The 19,403-nt window shown below is 42.9% G+C and overlaps 1 protein-coding gene across 2 annotated transcripts in view; it reads right to left on the bottom strand.

The window, feature by feature from the left end:
* Positions 1–19,403, bottom strand: part of LOC126281480 (uncharacterized) — a 182,637-nt gene that overhangs the window by 110,909 nt on the left and 52,325 nt on the right. For both annotated transcript variants that reach the window (XM_049980477.1, XM_049980476.1), the window contains one exon: positions 8,658–8,783. In XM_049980477.1, coding sequence (XP_049836434.1) covers positions 8,658–8,783 — 126 coding nt within the window. The remainder of the gene's footprint in view (positions 1–8,657; positions 8,784–19,403) is intronic.

Genomic DNA, 19,403 nt, shown 5'->3' with positions numbered 1-19,403 from the left:
AATGGGTCTGAACATACCGTCTATGTGAGAGAGAACATCAACTCCATCTTACGTCATGATTTTGTGTATAATGGTTACATAGCCTCTCTCAGCTGGAAGCACATCAATTAAATTTGCTGGTAGCTTTGTTAAAAAAAATGATTCAAATGGCTCTGAGCACTATGGGACTTAACATCTATGGTCATCAGTCCCCTAGAATTTAGAACTACTTAAACCTAACTAACCTAAGTACATCACACAACACCCAGCCATCACGGGTAGTTTTGTGTCGAGCACCTGTTGTGAAGAATGGTACTATAGTCCGATTAAAATTACTTGATGGCTTTTGTCACTTACCACTACAGTGTTGCCACATCAGCTCCTTTATACCACTCAGTTATAGGTGACACACAAACACGGTGGGTGACCCTCCCCATGGCCCCCCTTTTTCCTCTCCCATCCTTCTCCCATAGTGGATTTTCCTCCTTCCCTTCCTGAGTCCCTGCACCCCCTCCTCAGCTGTTTTCCTCTCCCATCCCTTCCCTCCCCAGCCCTCCTTCGGCGCGCCCCCCACCTCATCCCTTTTCTCTCCCCTCCTCCCACCTCCTTTCCCCTTCTTCCCATTTCCCTTGTCCACCCCCCCCCCCCCACCCCCCCTGCAGATCCTCCCACGTTTTTATTCGTTATCAGTGTGCTGCATTAGTGTTGTGTTTCGGTGCTGTTATACAGTTTCATCTAGTGATGTGGGATTAATTGTGCACTCGACCTGTTTTTCGTCCATAGCAGTTCCTTGCTATGCTGTCCATCACATGGCTGATTTATTGGTTCTACGAACTTCTGTGCTCCGGCCGTACTTTGCCTGGTGCCTTTTAATGTAGTGTATGTGTTTTTTGTGTAACATACTTTTTCTGATTTTTATCTCCTATTTACAGTCACTGTTTTGTATGCATTCTTTTCTTCTGTTCCCCCTTTCTTGTTTCTATATTCCGCCTTGTTATCTACTTTATAATGTTTTTAAATGTCGTCCTGTCTGTTTATGTCTCTTGGCTGAAGAGCAGCGTTTATGCTGCTGCCAGCCCGCCCCTGATGGGGAATGGAAATGACAATTAAGGAGAAAAATGAAACGGCAGGCGACTTCACAAATTCTGTTAATGTTCAAAATGGTTCAAATGGCTCTGAGCACTATGGGACTCAACTGCTGTGGTCATCAGTCCCATAGAACTTAGAACTACTTAAACCTAACTAAACTAAGGACATCACACACATCCATGCCCGAGGCAGGATTCGAACCTGCGAACGTAGCAATCGCATGTTTCCGGACTGCGCGCCTAGAACCGCGAGACCACCGCGGCCGGCTCTGTTAATGTGTAACACGGACAAATGTAGCAAGTGCCAGTGGTGGCATGACAGAAATGCGAGATACTCTGACGACAGGTTCAAAAATGGGAACCAACTGCTGTGGTCATCAGTCCCTTACAACTTAGAACTACTTAAACCTAACTAACCTGAGCACATCACACACATCCATGCCCGAGGTAGGATTTGAACCTGCGACGTAGCGGTCGCACGGTTCCGGACTGCGCGCCTAGAACCGCGAGACCACCGCGGCCGGCTCTGTTAATGTGTAACACGGAGAAATGTAGCAAGTGCCAGTGGAGGTATGACATAAATGCGAGATATTCTGACGACAGGTTCAAAAATGGTTCAAATGGTTCTGAGCACTATGGGACTTAACATCTGAGGTCATCAGTCCCCTAGACCTTAGAACTACTTAAACCTAACTAACCTAAGGACATCACACGCATCCATGCCGGAGGCAGGATTCGAACCTGCGACCGTAGCGGTCGCGCCGTTCCAGACTGAAGCGCCTAGAACCGCTCAGCCACCAGCGGCCGGCTGAGGACAGGTGATTTTATGTGATCAATGACTGAACTCCGGCAGACGGCACATTTTGTACCCTTGAATTTGAACTCATGTCCTAAGCCAACCACAGCCTCATGATGGGCAGTGTATCCAAGAAAACGGTGGTCAGCAGTCTGCGGTACAACTAAAATCACGATCTCTTTGTTCAAGGCGATTAAGGCCAACCTCTAAGAGCATACTCTAGACAGAGATGTATGAGCTTCAGCGCTAAAAGGAAATTGTAATTTCTCACTGTCGTTGGTGATCTGAAACTATCCTCACACTGTCTATACGTGCCGCCACATTACCAACCGATGAGTAGTAGTTGTTGGCACTTGGATGCAGACTGTAGGCGACACAGCCAATTCCAAACGAAAAAGGAAAGGCAGAGAGAAAAACATGAGAAAATAAATAAAGTCAGAGGTGTGATGAAAATTACAAATGAAGTATTACAATTAGACCAATTACTTGAATAAAAACAGTAATCTAAATCTTTTGATTAGATTTAGAAACAAAAAAATTCGTTGCAGTTTGATGAGATTCGAACTTGCAACCTTCTACATGTTAGGTTTATGCGCTAACCATTGCTTCAAGCAAGAGTATTGGATTAAGTTGTTGTATGTATAACTGCGGTGATCTAGTGGCAACGACAAGTTGTAGGTTACAAAAAGACCGCTTCACGCCGAAGCTTCGTCCTGTGAAGCTTATCTAAAATAAGCAGATCTCTGTGATTCTGATAACTGTACATTTAACACTGAATCGCCTCTTGTACGGAAGTATCCTCTAGTGTTTTGTTAGTGCTGTGTGCGAAACTTGTGTATTTCATTAGCATCATTGGCCTTGTTGTGTGTTTTGGAGTGGTTATCGTCTGTGACGAAATACAAAAGAAAAGGACCAGACTCACAATTTAGGATGCGGAATGCCAGGCAAGGAATTGAAAATGAACTGACCAACTGTTGTGACAGTTTGGCATCGACGAACGGTTCGGGCGTGACGTTTAGGGTTCTGATAGGAGCAAAGCAACTGTAACACACGAGCTGTCAACTATCAAGTAATTTTAATGGAACTATATTTAATCCAATATTGTGGCATCGCGCAACAGTTACGATATAAAACTGACGTGTAAATGGTCATAGGTTCGAATCTCGTCAAAATGCAACGAATTTTTTATTTTATAAGTCTAGACAAAAGAGTAGGATTATTATTTCTATTCAGGTAATTGGTTTAAATGCAATTTGTTTTATTTCTAATAATTTGCTACATCCTTTTCAGCATAGTGCTGACCTTTGTTTTTGATATCGTTTTTCTTTCTACCTCTCTTTTTTTCGTTTGGAATCTGGCTGTGCCGCCTATAATCTGCATCCTAGTGCCAACCAGGACTGCTTATCCGTTGGTAATGTGGCGGCTCTTGTAGCCAATGTGAGGATAGTTTCAGATAACTAATGTCATCGAGAAATTACAGTTCGCTTTTAGCCCTGGAATTGAGATTTCTCTGTTTTGAGTTTGCTCATGGAGGTTAGCTTTAATCGCCTTGAACGAAACGTCTGTGAATTTAGTTCTGCCACAGACAGCTGATCGCCGTTTTCTCAGATACATTGCACATCACGAGGTTGTGGTTAGCTCAGGGCATGGGTTTGAATTCAGAGATACGAAACGTGTCGTTCAGTCATTGGTCACTGAAAGTCAGCTGTCGACAGAGGATCTCGCATTTCTGTCATACCTCTGCTGGCACTTGCAACATTACTCCGTGTTACAAGTTAGCGGTATTTGTGAAGTGACCTGCCGTGTTTGTGGGTCACCTATAACCGAGCGCTGGACACAGCTGATGTGGCGGCAATGTAGAGGAAAGTGACGTGTCAACTATCAATTAATTTTCAGTGGACTGTGGTTATATCCATGACTGCGGTGATACATTCGCAACGACAAACTGTAGCGAAGCTTCGTCGTGCGAAACTTATCTAAAGCAAGCAGATCTCTGTGAATGTGACGCTGAATCACGTTTTGTGCGGAGGTATCCAGTAGTGCTTTGTTAGAGCTTTGTATGAAATGTATGCATGTGTTATGTGTATTGTGTGTTTTGGTGTGGTTATTGTCTGTGATGAAACACAAAATGAAAGGGCCAGAACCAAGATTCAGGATCCAAACACATCAAAGTAGAATGCCGGCAAGGAATTGAAAGTGAACTGACCAACTGTTGTGGTTATTTGGCAGCAGTGAATGGTTCATGCGTGACACTGATCCCTCTGATTGGAGGAAACCATCTCCAGAGCGCGCAGTGCCAACTATCAAGGGATTTTAAGCGGACTTTGTGGAATTGAAGCTCAGGTATACGAATAGTGGGTCAATTATTTCCTTACTTCTTGCACTAATGTCTCATGAATAACGTATGTTGCTTCTTAATACCTCCAATGCTAATATACACACATTAAAAGAAAGTTTGCATCAGTTCGGTTCCGAGAGTTCCGGAACCTGTACAGAAAATTGGAATAGAGATCAACCTAAACATCATTTCCGCTTTATTTATTGCTCACACATTTCATGCGGCGAGACCTTCAGAGGTGGTGGTCCAGATTGCTGTACACACCGGTACCACTCATACCCAGTAACACGTCGTCCTGCATTGATGCACGGCTGTATTCGTCGTGGCATACTGTCCACAAGTTCATCAAGGCACTGTTGGTCCAGATTATTCCACTCCTCAACGGCGCTTCGGCGTAGATCCCTCAGTGTGGTTGGTGGGTGACGTCGTCCATAAACAGCCCTTTTCAATCTGTCCCAGGCATGTTGGATGCGGTTCATCTCTGGAGAACATGCTGGCCCCTCAAGTCGAGCGATGTCGTTATCCTGAAGGATGCACGACGCGGGCGCGAATTGTCGTCCATGAAGACGAATGCCTCTCCAGTATGCTGCCGATATGGTTGCACTATCGGTCGGAGGATGGCATTGATGTATCGTACAGCCGTTACGGCGTCTTCCATGACTGCCAGTGTACGTCGGCACCACATAACGTCACCCCAAAACAGCAGCGAACCTCCACCTTGCTGCACTCGCTGGACAGTGTGTCTAAGGTGTTCAGCCTGACCGGGTTGCCGCAAAACACGTCTTCGACGACTGCCTAGTTGAAGGCATATGCGACACTCATCGGTAAAGAGAACGTGATACCAGTCCTGAGCGGTCCATTCGGCATGTTGTTGGGCCTATCTGTACCGCGCTGCATGGTGTCGTGGTGCAAAGATGAACCTCGCCATGGACGTCGGGAGTGAAGTAGCGCATCATGCAGCCTATTGTGCACAGTTTGAATCGCAACATGACGTCCTGTGGCTGCACGAGTAGCATTATTCAACTTGGTGGCGTTGCTGTCAGCGATCCTCCGAGCCACAATCCGTAGGTAGCGGTCATCCACTGCAGTAGTAGCCGATGGGCGGCCTGAGAGAGGCATGTCATCGACAGTTCTTGTCTTTCTGTATGTCTTCCAAGTACGAACAACATCGTTATTGACTGTCTAGTTATGGCTGAACTACAGACAACACGAGCCCTGTACCTGCTTCCTGGTGTAATGACTGGAACTGATCGACTGTCGGACCCCCTCCGTCTAATAGGCGCTGCTTATTCATGGTTATTTATATCTTTGGGCGAGTTTAGTGACATCTCTGAACAGTCAAAGGGACTGTGTCTGCGATAAAATATCCACAGTCAACGTCTATCTTCAGGAGCTCTATGAAATGGGGCGATGAAAAGCTTTTTTTGATGTGTGTATTTCACATTATGTTGGTGAATTTTATGTACTGGTATTTAGCGAGTCCACCTTATATATCAGTCTTGTTACTATAATGCTACCAACCAAATATAAGGAAGGTAAAACCGATTTAGTCCAGGTGAGAAAGATTTTCCCCGAGTTTTATTTCTTCCTTCCTCACTTACCATCCATTCCAGGTGTCCGTAAGCCTACAACAGACGATGCTATGCACATAACCTTGTTTAACTATATTTTGCTCTCCATATATCGCGAAACCCGCTTCAACCTGCCCAACATCGCTTATGTGTGAGGCGCTACCGCAGTTGCCGATGTTTGTCAGCATCCAGGTGTGACGGTGTTGAGTGCCATTGGGTAAGACGTACGACCTCAACTTGAATGTGCTGAGGCCAATCTCCACAGAACAGCAGTTACATCTGAGAAGTAATAGAACTCGTAGTCTTGCCACTCCTACAGGAAATTTTGCTTGACATACTTCAGTATGATAACATCCAACCACGTGTGAGGAGGAAATCCTATTCGAAGAACGTCAGATACTTTTCTTTTCCCTGCTTGCTGCACGTTCGATTCTATATTGCACGTTTTGCGCATCTGGCATCTCACTCGACAGCAACTGGTTCGCGACAATCTTCCAGCAAGCTTGTTGATATTTTGTGGGCTCGTACACAACCTCCGTGGAGGGAGGTCGCACAGAAACGTATCAAAACCCTCTTTCACTGCTTGCCCCGACATTTACAGACTCTGACTGTTATGGTCCTCAACCATAGTGAATTCTCAGAAGCCACACATCACGAACAGTACCGTAGTCAAAATTGTTTGTGTACTGAAACCTTGTACCCCTTCAGAAAATTGGTGCCATGTAAATACAGACAAATATCAAGTAGAAAGAGGTAATTCTGCAGTTTACGATTGCATAACGAAGTCATTTTCCTCTATGAGAGCTTTGGTGGGTAATACAATTATACTGATAGTGAACTGTAGACCATAAATGTTGTGTTCTTACTAACGAATCTCTGAAAGTTATGCTACTGAGTTATTCAAGCTATATCTTCATAGAAACATTTAAACACATTAGGTATTGTTAAAATTATGTTCAGTGCAATTGATTAGTACTGTAGTATAGCGAGGAGCTCAAGTAATCATCCAATGCATTAATTAGAGTTCACGATAATTAGAAGATAGACTACATAGTCAAGGAAGGTTGGCCTACAACAAAACAGCAAATAAATCACTGATATACTACTCTATAAAAACATAATAAATGAATTTTCCTGAAAGAGCATATAAAAGATGTTAAGTACTGAGGGAAAGAAATAAGTGGAAATCATTTTGGAATATCCAAGGAACGAAACAGTGGTAAGACTACAAGTCCTGATTGCCTTGCTGATTACTTTCATCGAGGTATTGCGTGTTCATCACTCAAATGTGTAATTTGTAATTCAGACACGCTGTTATGAGCTGGTATGATTTTTTAACATGTGAAAAATTGAAATGATATAAAACATAATCAACTGGAACATTGTAGCGCTATTGGGAAACCGGAAAAGAAACAGCTGTGCCCCGATGTTAAGACCGTTAAAAAATAAAAGGAGCTAATCACCTTCTTGAATTCTTATTTACATAATCCCTGTTAAAATGTTCATTTTACTCTCACGTTTTCTTCAACGTGTTCGCCTTTTCACAAGCTATACCAGGAGTACAACTGGAGGAAATTCGGGTAAGATGACAAAAAGGACGCCATGCCTAATTTGATAACTGTCGACAATTATGCTTCATGAAGGTCTTGTGCCTACATCAGAGAACCCTAGTAATTAGCTATGTATTTGTCAAGGTCAAATTTTTATCCCTTCAATCAGCAGGCCAATAGTTTGCAGTAATGGAAACGGTGTTTTTGAGCCCACTGCACCTAAGTTTTTGATGATACCTCGCGAGCAATAGCGGGTGTGGAAAAAGTATCTCTAATTTATTCATGTGATATCTGTGAAGTGCACTCGAATTATTTCAGTTGATGCATAATTTTATTTTCCGATAAGTTTTTCTTGGCATGTAGTTTGAATTAAAAATATCTACACTAAGGTGATGAATTAGAAGGATCACAAGATGACGATCGTCGACTTCCTCCTCAACTTGTTTTTTACGAGGTCGTCAACTTACCGATCGTTTATTAAACATCTCACACTTTTTTTAATTAATTAATTGACAGTTTTATTGCTTAATGGATAGTTTTGTACGTGTCAGTAGCACGAGAAGAATACACAAAATAACAATGAAGAGACAGAGCTGTGTCACGCAATCAGTGACTGATATGATTGCTGAAGTTGTGGAAACTAAAACGAGTGTAAATTCTACAGAAAACACAAAATCCCCTATGTCTAGGTATGTAAAGAAAGGTGGTATGAAGAGGTTGAGTATCAGTGTTCCCATTCTATCAACGTAACTTAAGATTTCAGTAATTACGCCCAGCCTACATTAAAGTACGGAGGAAGGGAATGGCAAACCACCTCCATTAGGACGTTGCCTAGTATGGCGGTGCGGGTCTCCCGCATCGTTCCTCTACGCTCTGTCACCGAGTATGGGACTTCATCATCATCGTTCATCACATTAAAGTAAATATTATTGCCCTAGAGTTGTCGATATACTACGAAGTTTTTATTCCTCTCAACTCACTATATTTAGTATTCTGTGTCACCAAAATTCAGCTGAGATGAAAAATGAATATTACTTGTTGCTGAAGTGAATTGCTGTCTTGGTTCGTCATTCTACGCGACCCTGTTCGTCAACTCCAACGCACGCTTGGGTAAGGAGTCCCGAGCTTGGGAAATGAGTTTTTAAGTATACTTTGAAGTAGACACTTGTAAGAAGATTCTGCCAAGATTCTGGGGAGCACTAAAGTCAGGAAATATAACAAAAGCTTAAGTTCATCGTCTTGCCCGATTTTTCGCGTGCATTGTTTTACAAGTTTCGGTGCAGTCTTTGAACGTGAACAATGCGAGTAAAATGTCTACTTGCGCGCGTTACTCACTGGCTCTGCAGACGGGCTCGGCGTCTTCGTCTGCGGTGTCAGCGCTGTAGCAGCTGAGGCCTGGACCGCAGATGGCTGTGGGCAGCGGTCTCCCAGGCATCCCCACGGTGCATATCTCGCCCTCCTCTGAAGAAGGCGACACGCGATGCGTCAGAAACGTCACATACAGCATGAGCATGAGCAGATGCCACAAGTACTATAATTAATACTATAGGAGAGACAGCAACAGGAGAAATAGTTGATAATATTTCTCATACAATTAATAGGTGGTTTTCTGTGAATGTATATTCCCTTAATTTCGACCAGAAAACACAATATACTGTGACGGGTCAAAATTATTGTATCGGTTTTCGATTTAATTTTACCGTGTCATCTGTTGTAACAGAAGTAAAAAACGGGATGTGATATTTATCATTTCATTGTAACTAAAGCCTATGTTGACAAAGATAATCTAGACAAAATCTGTATACACTGTCCAGCCATGCAAGTATGCGTACAGAGACGACACATATAATCCACGCATCGCTGGCCGACAGCAGAGCTTGGGCGCCTCCGAGATCATCCACTCGATGTGTAACCGATGACCATGAGATTGTATATTTTAAATGTTACGAAATAATGGTAGAGCCCTACATTTTGTCTGAATTAATGATTCATCTATGGTACTGAAGTAGTTTTGAGTCGGTTACTATTGAGTAGCTGAAGAGATAGTGAGCTTCAGTCGGTAAGACGACATATGTGTTACTGCATGTGAGTTAGAACATGTTTACAAGTATCATGATCGATACCTACCTGAAGCAAATTCTATCGATTATGTCTTCAGCGTGAAATTTCCGGCGATTTTTTGAAAAAGTATAGGAAGTTGCACTTGGACGGAGTTGCGCTTGAAACGAAAGGTTTGAAGAATACAGCAACTGATTTAGCACGTGTCGAGTATAAACATTTTATGAATCTTGTCAGAGTCGGTCTCCTCGTATTTTGTGTTACATTTGATGAAAAGTTAAGTGATTTTAAGTTGGTACAGGCATAGTCGAGAGTTACTTGTATACTGTGTCAGAATTTCACAGCAGAATTCGTGAGTCTTTAAAATACGACGAAACTAAAAGTTCTTACTTCAGTAATTTTATCTGAAGTGGTCCGTGTTACGATGCCCGTGATGTTAGTTAGTGCACAGACAGTGGATTTGGGTGTTGCAAATGGTTAAGGAAGATTTATGAAAACACACGCTAAGGTATATGAGTGTAAGACGTTAGTGTAATTTTTTGAGTATTGAGTTGTGCTACGAAGTAGTAACGTGTTGTGTATGCGGAGTAATTGCTTATCGAACATTACTCCAGAAGCTTTTCTTGATCGGCGAATCAAGCCCAGGAACATACGGATCGGAGGTGAACGTAACCACTGAGACAACATTGCCCTTGCTGAACCGCTTCAGAGACAAAATTCCAACCTACCATTATTTCTGTAGTGAGAGTGTTGAATAACAATTATATTTAGGATACGCGAAAGGCCGAAACCTTAAGAGGCTGATATTTTGAAAATCTGAACTTTAAGTTGAGATATAAAGTGGCGGTTGCAATTACGATATATTTTGAGCTCTTTTGTATTGTTAATCTCGCTTAGTGTGGGGATTTAGTTTTTTGCAGTCACTCATTCACAATCGACGTTTGGTCATTGTGAGGTATTTACATTTAAAAATAAAGAAAAGTAAACCTTCACTGTTTAAAAATAAATTCCAGTCCCTGAGTTACCATTAACCGAGGAAAACTTTCAGTATGTAACTGTAAAAAAGGATAGTGAAAATAAATAGCAAGTAGCGTAAGCACGTTTAAGTCAGCGATAGGATCTAGACAACTGAGATGAGAATATTTACAATCAAAGTTGGTCGTTTTCAAACACTGGTGCCTTATAGCCTAAGACATTAGAGTAATTTCATAACAGGATGGCAATAAAAGATTACGATTAATTAAATACTAGAATTGTCGGTAGCTGAAAAGATAACAACAGGCGGTAAAAAGCTTCCTTTTCAATTTGACTATATTTGGTTTGAGTGTCAGGAAATCTTTTGGATGCGGAAACCAAAAAAGTCAATGCCGTCGACCACTTGAAAGAGGACCACGCCCACGCCATAGCCCGAGGCATCAGTGGCGGCGATGAGGGGCAAGGAAAGACCGTAAGCAGCTGGACAAGGAGGGCGGGAGAGAGCTGACTTGGGACGGGTGGAGGCCTGCTCACAAGCCCTATCCCAAACCCAATATGCATCCTTGCACAATAACCGAGTCAGGGGCGCCAAAATCTCGGCAGCGCAGGGTATAAAACGCCGATAATAGTTGATTTGACCGAGGAACGATTGCAGCTGCTTCACATTGGTAGGAGGAGGGAGGTTTTGTATGACCTCAAAATACTCCTTAGAGGTGTAAGCCGCGGGCATCAATCGTGAACCTAAGATAATTGACCTCTTGAGCAAAAATGTCACACTTTTCTCTCCAGCAGTAGAGGTTAGCCTCAGAAAAAAAACCTGAAACAGCCGATCCAGCTTGTCCGCACGGTCTACCGCAAAGGAGCTGCCCACAATGGTATCGTATAGATAATTGGCTGAACTGGGCACCTGGCTTGTGAGGTGTTACAAATAACGTTGGAAAATGGTGGGGGGCGCTGGCAATTCCAAACGGGAGGCGGTTGTATCGGAGAAGGCCACACGGGGTATTGATGACTAGGATCTGCTGCGATTCCTCGTCCAACGGCAGTTGCAAATAAGCATGCAGCAATTCAATTTTGGCGAAAACATCCGAGCCCGCAAGACGTTTGAGTATGTCATCCACCAATGGGACAGGATATGCATCGATGACGGACTGAGAATTAACCATGACCTTGCCGGCCGCTGTGGTCGAGCGGTTCTAGGCGCTTCAGTCCGGGACTGCGCTGCTTCTACGGTCGCAGGTTCGAATCCTGCCTCGGTCATGGATGTGTGTGATGTCCTTAGGTTAGTTAGGTTTAAGTAGTTCTAAGTTCTAGGGGACTGACGACCTCAGGTGCTAAGTCCCATAGTGCTCAGAACCATTTGACCGTAACCTTAAAATCACCACAGGTGCGTAAAGCACCGTTTGGCTTCTCGACTATCACGATAGTCACCGCCCAGCGGCTGTGCTCGACGGGAGAAAGGATACCTTCATCTTGTAAGCGGCGAAGTTCCACCTGGAGCCGGTCTCAGAGAACATAGGCGGCCGGGTGGTCCTTAAAGAAACGAGGAACAGCAGAGGGAAGAAGCTGAACATGCGTAGTGAAACCCTTCACCCCTGGCGTGGAGGATGGGAACAACGTTTCATATTTGCTGAGCAACGGGGGAAGGAGGGTATTCGATAAGGGGATCGACACCGCCTGTACCACGTCATGCACTGATAAACCTAGACGACCAAAAATGTCCACACTCAGAAGGTTTGTAGCGCCAGGGGGTCCGACCACTAAAAACTGAGTGGTGAAGGAACGACCGTTGTAAGATATTTGTGAGGAAAAAACACCGTCGACTAATATAGAGTGGTTACTGAAACTGCACAAGGCGCGAGTGTATAGGGTTAAAGTCCGCGAGTCGAAGTGTTGATATGGGGTACCATCCATAATGGAAATGGATGACGGCGTGTCAATTTGGAAGACCATCGGAATATGCGCGACCCCCAAGGAAAGGAGAAAACGGTCACCCGACAGGGGAATGAGGGAGAATACTAGGCCATCAATGGAATGCGAGGCTTCCAGGTCCTGAGGTGATGATTTGTGACAAGCCTGTGCATCTGCAGGAAGCATGGCATTTACGCAATGTTTTTGACACACCACGGCGATATGGCCCGCTCGGCAGCAAGCCATGTATCTTGCTCGCCGATGGGGACGCTCCAACCGTTGGTGAGACTGGAAACAGTCTGGACAGGATGGAAACCAGGTGACAGACTTCCAGTCACGGGATGGACCAACGGATCGACGCAACTCCAACTCGGCGTTAGGCAACTGGCGAGCCGCAAAAACAGCTGGATCAAGGCGGGGTAATTGTAGCCGGTGAGACTGTTCAACACGCGAATGATCGGCAGACAGATGTCGAGGGACGGGTCCTGTAACTTCAAAATTTCATCCCGAAGGCGTTCGCAAATAAACGAAGAAAGCCTGCTTGCAGACCACGTTGGCGCACTGGAATTTACGATCGCGGGAGAGACCGTGGAGCATCGTAACCCATTCCCAATAAATCTGACCAGATGACTTTCGACAAGAAAAAAAAAGTCTGACGGGCCGAGGTGATGTGTATTTGTGCGCCAATGTGTTCAGAAAGGCAGCCCTTAATATGGGTAAATGAGAGATCGTGAGGGAACTGCTCAAGGTTCAATTGTTGAACTAAACGATACACTTGTGGACTGACTGTTGCTAAAAAGAAGCCTGACTTCGATTTTCATCGTGGATCCCATGTGCCAGTAAATATTGTTCCAATTGTTCGACATAATTTGACTCTTGTTCGATAGTCAGTGGAGCCACGTGCAAAGTGTTCAGTTTACCTGCGATGGAACCTACTCTCTTGAAACGCTGGGGAGTGAGAGCGTTGTTCTGACCTTGTGAGCGCTGTCTTTATCTGCTGTAGAGTTTCCACCAAGGGCTGAAGAAATTCCTCCGAGGAGGCCATTTCGGTAGAAAATGAAAGTTCTATCCTCGCTGCCAATAACTGTAGTGTCCTGCGTAAGGCAGGAAGAAAAAGTTACAGTCAATTTGAACACACTTTATTATAATTAAAGATAAAACGCCTTCTTGGCATACACTAAGTTTTAAACGCAAGAACAACAAGAAAACCCACGACTCTTGTGGTGGCAAACCAGATAAGTAAACAAGACAATGGAAGAAAATACTGAGAAAAATCTACTCTACAAAATTCAAAATACAATGTGCTGCTATAATGATACGGTGAGTGAATACAATGCTAGGGCCAATGTAAGTACTGGCCGGAGCTGTTCCTAGCGGTTCGTAAACATTGCCGATTTGGCGGTCTAGGCGTGCTTATAAAACCAAGTCGGCAGAGTGCTACACGATTCATAGAGTTCCGATTGGTAGAACACTGTCAGATGTTGTCTGGCGAAGTAATTCTGTGCTTATGTGGAAAGTCTGTTATTGTTTCTGTTTGCTGGCGATGTTTCTCTGCGCGCTCCTGAATTGGGATCAGCAACCCGTCTTGCGTGTTTGCTGTGCAGGCCCTCTAACAGCTAGGGGCTGCTACGACAGTTCTGGCTGCCTCAGAGCATATCTTCCAATGGCACATAAAATTTGTAAAGCGTGCCAAATTATGCCTGAGCTGAAACGTATTTTGCGATTACCGGGTGTAAAAGAGTTATATAATTCTCCCATGTAAATTTGTAGACAATCTGTGTAAGATTATCATGTCCTAAACTACTGTAGAAACTATTTCGTATTGAATGGTTTTTCAAACTGAATTGTGCTTGATTTTTATTGGAAATGTAAATAAATAGAGCATTAATACACGACGTCATTTAGCTTCTTTTTCAAACATCAAAAGCACATTTGAAAACACAAGTAGAAAGCTATGAAAAGTAAGAATAAAAATGTAATTAAAAAGGCAGAAACGATAATTAAATAGGATACCAAGAGCATAACCTAAATAATCTTAAAAAGTTCATCCCACAGTGATCCAAACAAATTTCCATTGTAGTCTAAAATGAATATAAATGTATTATTTTTCAAATCAATTTGTTCCAATAGCAATTTGTGCACAGTGCAGACTGCTACATGACAGAGTCTGTGCTATGTCATTGTTGAACACACATAGTTCTTCAATTGTGCAATCTTTCAGATTGTATTGTAGATGGATGTTTTTGTAATACGACCAGTTCTAGGGTAGTTAATGAATGCTTCAATGGCCAATAAAGATATTGTAGATTGTATATTACCCGATCCACAATATGTAATGGACAAACAGAAAAAAGTATGGTTTTTCTTTATTTCCATCACAAAATTAAACTGTATAATTCACTTATGTAGTGAATCAACATCATTAAAATTATTTCCGATCATTTAACTGTAATTAACAGAAAGTTATAATTAGGAAACCCTAAGTTGTGAGTTAACATACTGTCATAAATTTCAGCAAAATTTAAAATTTCATTCTCGTGTTGTATTTTTACATTCCAATGTAGTTGGTAGCAGAAATATCTATGTTATAATTAAATCATTAATTGATTATCAAAATTCATGAATTTCAAATTACCGAAAAACAGACCGTTTTGGCGTTTTGTATTGCAACTCAGTTAATGTCAAGGATAAAATCCAATGGGAAATCAAGGTGTAATTAATGATTTTACGATAGGTATTGTTATTGTAACTTCATAACCAAATTTCCATACAAAAGTCAAAAGGACAATATTTAGAAATGTATTCAGAATGAATCATCATTTATTGTTTTTAAGACTGTACAAACAGTTTTCATTATAAATCAGTAAATGTAATTGTTTTAGACAATAGGCCAATGCGCATACTTTTTAAGATAGGGTGTATATTGAGAAGTGCAAACCACTTGTAGTCCGTCGCAGTTTGGCCAGTGTAATGATGCAAAATCGGCAACAGTTGCTGTTTTGTCAGTGACGATGCTAGAAGACACTTTATGTGTGAACTTCTTTGTAAATGCTTACCGGAAATATGTCTGCTGTTAAAAGGAATCATCAGTGTGGTGGAAAATATTATTTTAACACCCAAGTTTTCATCGCGTCCGAAATCCAGGCAAATCTGCAACATATGTCCCCCAATGGACTTTATTGGTGGAGGAGATTAGACGGTTCAGTGCTAAGTATTCCACTGCAAAAACTACATTACTCTCATACTGCCATGAATCTCTCGTAATGAGAACTATTTTAGCCCCAATTGCAGTTAGAGTGACATTAGAAGTTCAAATTCTCTTGTCAAAGACTGAACATCTATTTCTGGGTGTGGAGCTACCAAAACAGACACTTTTCGCAAGCAAAACATTTGCTTCATGCCATATTGGTCAAGTATTCGATGTCTAAACCTTTCGACAAACACACCAAGAATTTAAAAATATTCTTGCATGTATAGTTCTTCAAGTGATAGAAAATCTCATGGGTCCGTGCTCTCGGACAACAGCTTAGGAAATCCTTTTTTCCTTGGAAGTTGCCACGTGGCGTTCGATTGTTAATCGTCTGTCTCCTGGCTACATTCCTACAAACTTAAAGCAATACTTATCTATCTCCCCTCCCCTCTTTCGTCACTTTTAGTCATACCAACAGAAGTAATTAAAACTTAAAATGCTTTACTGGCACATGAGTAAATCATGTAAACCATTAATTCTTTCTACACCAGAGCGTGTGCAATTAGTTGAACTTGGAAACGTGTCTTCAACCACGTCGTTATCTGTAAACTAAGGCTCAAAATATTGAAATTTTTTGCTCCCCGGGAGGTGACGTCCACGCAGTATATAGAAAGGCAATAATGATTTTTGTAGAACAAGACGAGGAGTCACGATGTAGAGCAGAAGGAGCACACGAAAGTGTAACAGATATTTTCGAGAAATTTAAATATAAATCGCTGAAAAAGACGTCATAATTCTCTCATAATTCATTTTCTAAAGCTTGAGAGGAGGCAGTCGACGAGGACTGTGCGATCATTATGCTAACACCGACGTAGGGATCATGAGAATAAGATAAGAAAGATTAGCGCGCATACAGAGGGATATAAACAAAGGAAGTTAATAATACTGATACGATATTCCCTACGGTTTGCATTGTACAGTGGGTTGCGAAGTCCATACTGATGAGCCAATACCTTTGACGAGTATCCACGACGAGACTGAATGCCCCGTGGTGGCGTTACGGGAACGTGATGCAGTAAAATCGAGTATGCAAGCGGAGCAGAGATGGATAGGGAATCATTCTAGAATCCATACGGGCATTAAGGGAGGATATTCACTGACATAAGCTACTTTGACAAAGGGCACATTGGAACGTTCCAGCTCCTGGTTACGAACGTCTCGGAAACGGTGAAGATAGTTGGCTGTTTACGTGATACTGTCATGAACACTCATCGAAAGTGGTTGAAAGAAGGCGAATCCACTAATAGATAACAAGATGTTCGACGTTCACATTTCATCATGGAACGTGGAGGTCGGAGGCTTGCATGCTGAGGTGGTCATCTGAGGCAGATCTCGCGACAGTACAGTGTTGGTACAGGCACAAGAGTTTCGGATCACACTGTTCATCGCCCATTGTTGAGCATGGGCTTCCGAAACAGAAGACCCCTACCTGTTCTCATGTTGACCCAGCGAAATACCGAGCGAGGCGGCGCAGTGGCTAGCAGACTGGACTCGCATTCGGGAGGACGACGGTTCAATCCCGCGTCCGGCCATCCTGATTTAGGTTTTCCGTGATTTCCCTAAATCGCTCCAGGCAAATGCCGAGATGGTTCCTTTGAAAGGGCACGGTCGACTTCCGTCCTCTTCCTTCCCTAATCCGATGAGACCGAAGACCTCGCTGTCTGGTCTCCTCTCCCAGAAACAACCCCAACCCAGCGAAATCGACAATTCAGATAGCAATGGGCGCGGGGTCTTCGAAATTAGTTCATGCATCGAAGGGAACGTGTCGCCTGGACAGATGGATCACGTTTATTGTTACACCAGGTAGACGGTCATGTCCGGACACACTCTCATTCATTTAAATGACTGCTTGGAACAGGCAACGCGTCAACTTTGACATCTGTACTGTGTACCTAGGGGTAATTTGCTCTTGTTCGGCACATTCAAAATCGAGATGGTCTGGTGTCTACATTGAGGTACAGCAAGTCATACTGTGTCGAAAGCTTCTTACAGATCAGGTAGAGATAACCCAGACAGGGACTGTCTCCAATAAGAAACCACATTAGTCTACACGACAGTTCGAAAGTTTTAATCTTCAATCATTGTCGTATGTCCATAAAGTAAGAAAATGTTCTCTCACCTGTCGTATAAACATTACACTGCTTGTGCCATAGATTGACTGCTGTCTTTATTTTCTCACCAACAGGCTGGAGCTGGACATCTATTATGTATCTCATTCCTCGTAAGCAAAGCTCTTTCAGCGAATAAATTGAATGCTGTCTTATAGTCCCACAAGACAAACAATTGTAACCAGAAGTCCATATGAAGGAGATATTCCGAACGGCCAACATATCTTAATAAGATGTTCCAAGGCGTTCTAACCCAATTGCTCTTGGAAGCCTTCACCTGGGTGAGGCAGTGAACCCTGATGCAGAATTCGTGCCCCACAGTTAGCACAATCAGGCTGTTGTGATACTGCCTGATCGTATTTGCAGGCTCGTGACACCTGCTTTGCCCAGTAGAGTATAGCAAACGTAAAGATGTAAAGATAATTTCTAGAGTACACCTAGGGAGAGTTATAGGGACACTGCTGTTTACAGTATACAGGGTGCTACGCTATTACTGGTACAAACAAAACGGGAGAGTAGAAGACAATGAAACATGCAAATTATCCTAATAAATATAAGTCCGGAAACCAATGGTTTCCCCTATATAATGTATGCACAAGTGCAGTCATTTCAGTGTTGATGTCTAAATCTTCATTTCCAGCTTACGATGAAAGGTTGCGGATGTGATACATGCGTAATGGCGCACCAGCACAATTTCAATTTCATACGTACCATGAATCTTCGACAATAAGGTGTATCGGTCATGGTTTGCCAATACCATGGCCTCCCAGGTACTCCCACTTCAATCCCTTGGAATTTTCTTCGGTTCTCTGCCACATCTTTTGTTAAAGTGTGACGGGGGTAGTTGTCGTAAGTAGTAAGGTAATGGGGTTGCGGGTGCAATTATGACATCAAATTGATATGCAAATTAATTAAATTGATCAACTAATCACCCCCGCCCACCACCGCCCACCACCGCCCTCACCCGCCCCTAATGACGCCAACCGCCACCTCCAGGTGACATCACGTGTTTTTCTTATCCTGCATGTGTGCTCCAGCCCCTCACCTGCCCCTCCCTCACCCCTCCCTTTCCCCCAACAAACTCTATTGGCGGAAATTTCGAATTTTGAATCAATATGATATCAAAATTGCACCTGTAACCCCTCTACCCTACTACAGTCGTTTGCTTCGAGCATAGATCTTTTCACAGACGCACGAGTCTTGCTTGTCGTCACTTGAGCGTTCACTTTCGAACCGAGGGTGCAACAGCATCTGGTTCCACAGGATCTTCCGAATTTCGTTATTAAACCATGGTGACTCTTCTCCACTCTTTCTCCACTCCATACATACCACAACTCTTAATGTACTTAAACTTTGTCCACAATTACTCTACGTACATCTTACTGGAACTAAGTGATGTCAATTCACTGTGTAAGTGAGATACCAACAATTACTTATCTTCTCTAGCAGAAACACTCTCCTAGTCTTCTTGATTGATTTATTAAATTTTGTAAGTATAGTTACTATGCTAATCCCTGTTTCTATGCTGACATTGTCAATAAGGTACGACCTATTTGTAGCTATAAGCTCTAATATACAGTGGAGCGCCAAAGTAACTGGAACTGGTATAGACAAGCGTATTCATGTACAGAGATATGTAAGCAGGCAGAATACGGCGCTGCGGTCGGCAGTGCCTATATAAGACAACAAGTGTCTGGCGCAGTTGTTAGATAAGTTACTGCTGTTGCAGCGGTAAGTTATCAAGATTTAAGTGAATATGAACTAGTCTTATATTCGGCG

Source organism: Schistocerca gregaria, chromosome 7 (genome assembly GCF_023897955.1).
Source record: "Schistocerca gregaria isolate iqSchGreg1 chromosome 7, iqSchGreg1.2, whole genome shotgun sequence".
Classification (NCBI taxonomy): domain Eukaryota; kingdom Metazoa; phylum Arthropoda; class Insecta; order Orthoptera; family Acrididae; genus Schistocerca; species Schistocerca gregaria.
This window is presented reverse-complemented; position numbering and strand designations above follow the sequence as displayed.